We start from the raw sequence: 9,480 nt of genomic DNA on the forward strand, positions 1-9,480 counted from the left end.
TTACTGTCTCAGCTTCTTAAACTCATGGCTATTGATTCGTGTCATCCATTTAAAAAAAAAAAAAAAAGCCCTGCACCCCCTTCTGTCTGTTTGTCTGTCTCGCCGTGTTAATCTGTTTGATTAGCATATGTACAAGTCCTTGTTTTCAGGAACATGTTGTGAAAACACATTGTGGCGGCTGATGTTTGCTCCTATTTATTTCTTAAATGGCCTGTAATTGCTGGCCAGTCAGTAAATGGGTTTGGTAGTGGACTTTGTGCCCCCCTTGCAGTAAAAGACCAAAATCTCCTTCAGTCTTTTAGGCTCCTCTTGGAGTGTCCAAGCAGCTTGTTCAGTGTGTTCGGTACTATTCATCCTTTCCCTGAATGTCCTGTTGTTGCTTTGCCTCAAAACAGTCTGAATGGAAGCTCTTGTTCATTTCTCATACAGGAAGGACCATAAAATGGCTCTAATCCAGGTGGGCTCTGTGGAGGAGGCCATCGAGTCCCTCATAGAATTCCACAACCATGATTTGGGAGAGAACCACCACCTGCGAGTCTCCTTCTCCAAATCCTCAATCTGAGCCACCATCTGAATCCTGAGAGTCAGCACGACAGTATCTACCACACTCCAATCATTCCACCACATGTCTGTAGAAAACACAGTAGAGTCTGGATTAATGTTAAATTATTATTATTATTATTATTATTATTATTATTATTATTATTATTATTATGCTTTTTTTTTTTTTTTTTTTTTTTTTTTAAGTTTTTCGATTCTTTGCCTTCTGACAGAATTAAGGTCTCTTGAGGAGAAATCTGACTTTATTCTCTCAAATTTTATAAACTAGAGAATAAAGTTGTAGTTCTGACCTGTTCAGGCTTTCTGGAATAAAGCCGGAGTTCTTCGGTTAGTCTGAATTCAGACAGCAAAGTACTTTTTTATCTTGCCTTTGGGCTTTGTTTCCACACCGAGGCATTAAAGTCGGCCTTCTTATCCAAAGATGTTACGTTTTTCAGATTCAGACTTTTACTTTGATCTTAAATTAGCCCAAGTTTTACAGGTGGCCCTGTTCCTTTTTAGCTCTCCCTTTAAAAGTTCCAGCTCTGCTTGTAAACGATCAGAGGTCAGATGTCCGCTCAGGCCTGCTGGTCCAAGTCTGGCCCCGTAAAGAGAAGCCTGGCTAGACCTTCACATGATCCCTGTGCCTTATTCCTGGAGTGTGAATGACCGTGATTATGTCATGTTTAAGAGAAAGAGGAAAAAAAAAGAGAGCAGGTTTACAGTTGAAAAGGTTTACTGTTAATGAGCTGTATTACAGATATATCTGCGTTTTCTGTCTCTAGTGTTTTGTACCACTGTGTTACTGTAGTGTGAAACATGAACTGATTGTCTTTTAGCAGGTTTGCTGGGTCTTTAGTCCTAAATGCATTGTTTTTCTTTTTGATTTCTGTGTTTGCAATCATGTGTTAATCAAATGTTGTAGCAATATTTTAATCATTCCTGATATAACTGTTTTTGTGTTAGGTTTTTTTTTGGGTGCCTCTGTGAGCTCGGCCTTTCACGGCGTGCAGACGAATGTTTTGTCTAGTTGGTGAATCTGGTCAGGTTGTCTTGTGTGTCGCCTTTCTGGATGGTTTTATTTATAAGTTTGTGATCCACTACAGCTGAAACCAAAAATGGCCTTCAGGATGCAAACAAATATGTCTGCCTCAGGTTTCTGGTTTTATGGACTACAGAAAGACTGCAAGCTGGTTTCAGCTTTCTTATTTTCCTGTGAGAATGCGGAATGTTTTTATTCATTTCTTAATTGCAAAACCAGATGTTTGGAGTGCCTTTGACGCAGCACTGAGTTGTAATCAGGCATTAATTTATCTGTATACTGATGTGACAGTTTGGCAGGGAGGAAGACCACAGTCCTCCAAAACCACAAAATGCTGGTTTGATCTGTTTGTGTCTTAATATGAATATTGTTATTTTGTCATTCCAGCTGCTCAGATGTTCAACTGAACTTCAAAAAGACAAAGATTCTTCACTGACCATGGTTCATTTAAACAGGTTCATTGTGGTGCCTTCAGTAGAGCTGGGAGGGATTGTGTGTTCACTTTGTCACTAGGTGAGGAGAAAATGGTGATTGTGTCCCAGTTTACTCCCTCCCTACATACCCAGACCAAAGGTCCAGGTGGGCGGGTCATTTCAGAGTCAAACAAATAAACTGTAGCCGCGTTGCACCTGAATTTAGACATGACAAAAGCCCCTTCTCCATTAGTACCTACTCGAGGCAACGATATACCTGCTGGTCAGTCTGTGGCCTTTTGTCAGACTCGGAACCACGACATTGTTTTTTTTTTTTTTTTTTTTTGTAGCCATGTCACTCGTTGCTGGGTTTCAAAAGTGGCGGTTTAGATTTTTGTGAATGAGACGGTCTCATGACTCATCAAATGAAATGACGGCACTGACCAGCCAGTCGGTGGCTCGCAGCCTGACATAACATTTAGTACCTGTTTGGATCCCATGGAATCCCTGCCAAGTAGGTACTATTTTAGTACCTGGTATTAGGAACTATCACCTAATGGAAAACCCTGGCAAGTCGATCTAATGGAAAAGGGGCTAAAGGTACATCTTACGAGGTCTCTGCACATTGTGATTTCAGAGTTTGTATGGATGTGCGAGGAATTTGAGACAGTTTCTAAAATTCACAGCTATACGTAACAGGTAGGCACATGTGTCCATCAGGACTCTGAGACATGTCAACGATAACAACCAAACCCTCATGTACTGAAACTTTTTACCATCTTCTTTCATTTAACTTTTCAATTGGCTTTAATTCTTACTGCGGGATTAAAGTACTCATGTTCGTATTGTTGGCAAGAGAAGTCTGAGCTCCTAAACACATATGTTAAAAAAACAAAACAACTCCGATAATGAAGACACATGTTCACTGAACAGAGGGTGTTTGTATTGGCGATTGATCAACTTAAACTGTCCATTTTCTTCCACTATCAGACTGTGATGTGCAGTTCAGGGTTGTGATAAACCAGCTCATTGCAGTTCACACAATGTAAAGCTAAAACCTTTCTGATTATGTGAGGTGCAAGTCTGACCTGAACCTGACTGCTGTTACCACAGTGTCAGGGATGTTCATCTGTCAAACTGATAGACGTGCTGCATGCTGTTCATCACTACATAGAGGCTGGGAGACATATTAGGACACAGTTCCCTTTAATCTGAAACCGCAGCCTTTCCGTTGGGACAGATCCCACAGGTGACTGGAATGCATCACAAAACCTGGTCAGGTGAGGTGGGAATGGGACCAGTCAGTCAGTAACAGGAGGGAGGGGCATTCAGCTGTACATACACGTTTTATACCACAGTTCAGTGTCTAAAAGGCGATTGTCAGTTTTCTATCTGATGAAATCTGTATATTTTGATTAAAGTGTGAAATCGGTTCTGAGCCTTACATTGTTTGTGTCTAAAAGAAAGATTAAATCACTTTTTAATCTAAACCTCTAAGCCTTTGTTATCTGTCATCAGTGCGGTTTATATCAAAGTCTTTCACAAGTCTTGTGTGCGTAGAGTTGTTTGTTCATGTTAATCACTTTGTTTGATGACATTGATCAGTCATGGCTAACAGAGCTTTTTAATGAGTGTTTATTGATGATATGACTTCTGATAGAAGTACCTGAGGCTTGTACTGCCAACCAGAATTTAGTCTGATCCAAGGTGACTTTTGGCTTTACACTGGGTGTTTCTAATTTTTTTCTTAAACAGGCAGGAGGTTACTGGGTTACACTGGATCAATGCAGTAAAATATAAGAAAATAAGTTGTATTTTACTTATTCTATGACTATAAGTCATAGAATATAAGGGGGATTTGGGGAAATTACTGCAATGTCGCCATTAATAATACACTTGAATTCATATACAAAGATTCAGCCAGTTCACTTCGGTAAAAACAACCATTATGCCAAGAGCAGAACATTAGGGACTCAAAAACAAAGTGTTAGAGCAGGTTTCTCTGAAACCTGCTAATAATTAACCTGCTCTCTGAAATCAGTGTGGTAATTCAAATAAATGAGAGGACGCTGAAGAAAAATAAATATGCTTTTGATATAAGAAATGACTGATAGGAATTATAGAGCAGTGTGCACATTATTCTGATTAAGACTTGGGTGCAGTGGAAGATTTATGCAAAGGAAACCTGCATTACAATAGTGCAAACTATTCCTCCATACAAACCTTAAACAGCTGACCTTTATTTTTACTGCTTTCTACATAGTAGATACATATTGAAGACAAAGATGTGAAGCAAGATACATGGAATTATGCAGCACAGAAAAAAAAATCTAAATACAAATACATATCAGAAAACGTTGGAACAGTATGGTAAACACAAATTTTTCTTAAAGTTTTTGCCTGGTCAACTTAATTTCATTTGTAAATGTACAGGGTGGGCCATTTATATGGATACACCGTAATAAAATGGGAATGGTTGGTGATATTAAAGTCCTGTTTGTGGCATATTAGTATATGTGAGGGGGCAAACTCCTCAAGATGGGTGGTGACCATGGTGGCCATTTAGAAGTCGGCCATCTTGGATACAACTTTTGTTTTTTCAATAGGAAGAGGGCCATGTGACACATCAAACTTATTGGTAATGTCACAAGAAAAACAATGGTGTGCTTGGTTTCAATGTAACTTTATTCTTTCATGAGTTATTTACAAGTTTCTGACCACTTATAAAATGTGTTCAATGTGCTGCCCATTGTGTTGGATTGTCAATGCAACCCTCTTCTCCCACTCTTCACACACTGATAGCAACACCGCAGGAGAAATGCCAGCACAGGCATCCAGTATCCGTAGTTTCAGGTGCTGCACATCTCGTATCTTCACACCATAGACAATTGCCTTCAGATGACCCCAAAGATAAAAGTCTAAGGGGGTCAGATCGGGAGACCTTGGGGGCCATTCAACTGGCCCACGACGACCAATCCACTTTCCAGGAAACTGTTCATCTAGGAATGCTCGGACCTGGCACCCATAATGTGGTGGTGCACCATCTTGCTGGAAAAACTCAGGGAACGTGCCAGCTTCAGTGCATAAAGAGGGAAACACATCATCATGTAGCAATTTCAAATATCCAGTGGCCTTGAGGTTTCCATTGATGAAGAATGGACCCACTATCATTGTACCCCATATACCACACCAAACCATCACTTTTGTTGTTCCAACAGTCTTGGAGGGATCCATCCAATGTGGGTTAGTGTCAGACCCATAGCGGTGGTTTTGTTTGTTAACTTCACCATTCACATAAAAGTTTGCCTCATCACTGAACAAAATCTTCTGCGTGAACTGAGGGTCCTGTTCCAATTTTTGTTTTGCCCATTCTGCAAATTCTGTGCGCCGATCTGGGCCATCCTCGTTGAGATGCTGCAGTAGCTGGAGTTTGTAAGGGTGCCATTTGTGAGTAGCTAATATCCGCCGAAGGGATGTTCGACTAATGCCACTCTCCAGTGACATGCGGCGAGTGCTACGCTGTGGGCTCTTGCTGAATGAAGCTAGGACAGCCACTGATGTTTCTTCATTAGTGACAGTTTTCTTGCGTCCACATTTTGGCAAATCCAACACTGAACCAGTTTCACGAAACTTAGCAAGCAGTTTGCTAACTGTAGCATGGGAGATGGGTGGTCTCGTAGGGTGTCTTGCATTGAAATCTGCTGCAATGACCCGGTTACTGCGTTCACCAGATATCAACACAATTTCGATCCGCTCCTCACGTGTTAACCTCTTCGACATGTCAATGGCTGTGAACAAAGAGAAACTTGTAAATAATTCATGAAAGAATAAAGTTACATTGAAACCAAGCACACCATTGTTTTTCTTGTGACATTACCAATAAGTTTGATGTGTCACATGGCCCTCTTCCTATTGAAAAAACAAAAGTTGTATCCAAGATGGCCGACTTCTAAATGGCCACCATGGTCACCACCCATCTTGGGGAGTTTGCCCCCTCACATATACTAATGTGCCACAAACAGGACTTTAATATCACCAACATTCCCATTTTATTACAATGTATCCATATAAATGGCCCACCCTGTACATCCTTTCCTGTCATTCAGACCTGCAACACATTCTAAAAGAGGTTGGGACGGCAGCAATTTACATCTAGTAATCAGGTGAACTGGTTAATGTAGTGATTTGAAACAGGTGATGTTAACAGGTGATTGAAACTATGATTTGGTACAAAAGTAGCATTCAAGAAACATCTAGCCCTTTAGGAGCAAAGATGGACCGAGCATCGCCAACAAATACGTGAGGAAAATTATTGAAATGTGTAAAAACAATGTTCCTCAAAGAAAGATAGGAAGAGATTTGGATATTTCACCTTCAACAGTGCATAACATAATTAAAAGATTCAAGGAATCTGGAGGAATTCCAGTGTGTAAAGGACAAGGGCGCAAGCCTAAGCTGAACAACTTATCTCCGATCCCTCAGGCAGCACTGCGTCAAGAATTGTCATTCATCTATAAGCGATATCACCACATGGGCTCAGGTCTACTTTGGCAAACTGTTGTCAAGTACCACAATACGTAATTGCATCCATAAATGCCAGTTAAAACTGTACCGTGCCAAAAGGAAGCCGTATGACAAGTGTCCAGAAACGCCGTCGACTTCTCTGGGCTTGGAGGCATCTGGGATGGACCATCATACAGTGGTCAGATGAAGCAGTATTTCAGGTATTTTGGGGGGAGAAATGGATCAAACTACTCCATACCCACATACTGATGGGCCAGCTAGTAAATGATATGTGAAATAATCTTGCAGGCAGGATATGTCCTGTGGGCCGTATGTTTGACACCCCTGGTTTAGAGTAATTGGGGTGGCTGTGGCTCAGGAAGTAGAGCAGGTCACCTACTAATTGGAAGGTTGGTGGTTTGGTCCCCACCTGCTCCAGTGTGTATGGCAAATATCCTTGAGCAAGATACTAAACCCAAGTTGGTCTTCTATATGTGTGTGATTGCTAGAAAGTACTGTCATAAGATAAGCATAGAAAAAAAGTTCTTGTATGAATGGGTGAACGAGACAAGTTGTATAAAGTGCTCAGAGTAGAAGAGTGTTATATTTAAGAATCGCCCCATTTACCATAATTGCTACTGGTGGCAGTCAAAATGTCCTAACGTTTCCTTTCTCATTTGTGTTAGAAATAAGTTCTTTATACAGTTTCTTTATAACATTAATTGCAGTGTATGCTCATAATAGAGTTCATCCACTCCTTGTTAGAAGGATACAAGCAGAAGCCCCACGGTGTGAAGGGTTATCTAAGAGGCAGGAGAGTTGCTACACACTTGCACAACAGAGTTTCAGATAGGAGGCTCCCTTGGCCTTGTGTGGGGGTATAACACAATGTTCTAGTCAACAAGAAATACAAACTTTATTGTGTTGGTTAAAGCTGACATCAGCATAAAAATAAAACATCCCTGGTAACAACTGTAAGGTAGGGGGGAGTTTTCTCACACAGGACAGGATCCCTGACTGGAGGTCAAAGACTGTTACCATGCAGAAGGACCCTGAGGAGAAAACATCAGGGAGTGCTTTGTTTAAACCACGGCATCTCCCCATCAATAGCTAATCACAAATATTTCTAGTTTCCATGTGTCTAATATATACTTTGACTTATGAACTGTACTTCACTTCTCTGTGTGCAGACTGACATAGAGACATCCACAGCTGTGCAACCCGAATCTTTAACTGCCTGATTTAAAAAAAAAAAAAAATAGTGTGAAATGCCAGATTGTCGCCTGAACTTCTCTCAGTGAAGAAGAATGCCACAGTTGCTCAGTGTAGGCCTGTGTTGATAACAGCACCAATTATTATAAACCCATCTAAGCTGGATTTCAGGAAAGTAAATGACTGCACAGTAAGATAGTCTTACCCTATTCCCACAATCCAAGAAATTCTGGATAACCTAGCTGCCGCTGCTGTATTTTCTTTGCTAGACCTGAATACCTGGCTATTGGCAGGTGGAAATGTATCTCGTAGTACAAGATGCATTCATCTGCCCCTTGGGTCTCTAACAGTTTATGGTTATGCCATAAACTGTTAACATTGTAATGTTACCAGAGGCTAATGGAAAGAGCTCTGGGGGATCTGAAAGGTGTTATCTGCTTTGTGTATCTGGATGACATCATCACCTTCTCCAGGTGCTGGGAACAACAATTCCAGGACATCCAAGCTGTTCTGGACAAACCGGAGAGGCTAGCCTAACTGTAAATATGAAAGAATCTCTCAAATTTCTAGATCGTGTAACAACTCCAGTGCAAGTGAGAGTTAAAATGTCCCAATGACTACAGAATTTAATCTACTGGCCAAAACTAACCCTCCCCTGCTGCAGAGGCACAGATCACACCCTGCCACTGTTTTTAATTAAATTGACGACACAGATAAGCTACACAAAACACCACTGTGCAATTTAACAAGAACAGGAAATGATACTCTACTACATAGAGAGCCAACACCCGGTTGGAGCTTTTACTTCTCTGAGAACAGTTACAACCTGCACTTCATATGGAATCACTGCTAGCATTAGCAAATAAACGAGCTTCAGTTATTTAGCACTGTAACAGATGAGTTTCCTCTTGCTTACCACCCTTGGTCAGTATGTGTGATGTAGAGAAGATGTGGTTTGAAAAAGTAATGTACACTCCATTACATTGTACATGTAAATCCATAAAAAAATGTACACGGTAATTTCTTGGTAGATATAAACTGCTGAAAGTTTCTTTCTCTAGCATTTTTAAAGTGCTAGTAAGTCTTGTTGCTGTCTTTAGCTATATGCTGCCTATGTGGGGTCTATACACCTGGATGCCACTGTCTTTGGCAAGGCTCTTTGCTACCTCTACAAGCTACATGATCCCATGCTTCAGCATGTTTATGATATTAACAACAGGTGCACCAGGAATCAGGAATGGCTTCATAGGTGGACCTCACTGACATCTTTTTTTACCTCTTCATCTTTTCTGATTTCTTTTAATTTATTATATCTGCATATGTATATATTATTTTCATTTTTCCTTGTTGATATCTGATGTCTTTTCAAAGGGTTATTTGAATTTTTTGAGCAGTGTATAAAACAACGTGGGTTTGTCATCATTTGTGTCTGCATTTGGTCAAAATTGATGGAATTATGAATCCAAAATGGGAGATTTTGATCTACCAATCACTGATCTCAAGCCCACCGCTAATGCAGTAAAACACCTCACACAGAGGCACAGTATTACTAATGGACTGGACTTCCACAGCTCTGACATCTTCATTATTAAAGCAGCGTGGGATCATCTTGACAATACACAGAACAAAAGGTGGTCAGCCTCCAAAGATCAGCTTTTCAATAACCTTCAAGGAGTCTGGAGAATTATTCCTGAACACTACTTAAAGAAAGCACAACAAAGTAGCCAATAGTCAATTCACTCTGTATATGACGGAGGTGGCAAAAAAAAA

The 9,480-nt window shown here is 40.5% G+C and overlaps 1 protein-coding gene across 5 annotated transcripts in view; it reads left to right on the forward strand.

The window, feature by feature from the left end:
• Positions 1-3,446, forward strand: part of LOC134646869 (polypyrimidine tract-binding protein 1-like) — a 28,207-nt gene extending 24,761 nt beyond the window's left edge. For all 5 annotated transcript variants that reach the window (XM_063500866.1, XM_063500868.1, XM_063500870.1 and 2 more), the window contains one exon: positions 430-3,446. In XM_063500866.1, coding sequence (XP_063356936.1) covers positions 430-562 — 133 coding nt within the window. In that variant the 3' untranslated portion in view covers positions 563-3,446. The remainder of the gene's footprint in view (positions 1-429) is intronic.
• Positions 3,447-9,480: the final 6,034 nt, after the last annotated feature.

The sequence above is a fragment of the Pelmatolapia mariae genome, linkage group LG17 (genome assembly GCF_036321145.2).
Source record: "Pelmatolapia mariae isolate MD_Pm_ZW linkage group LG17, Pm_UMD_F_2, whole genome shotgun sequence".
Taxonomy (NCBI): Eukaryota; Metazoa; Chordata; class Actinopteri; order Cichliformes; family Cichlidae; genus Pelmatolapia; species Pelmatolapia mariae.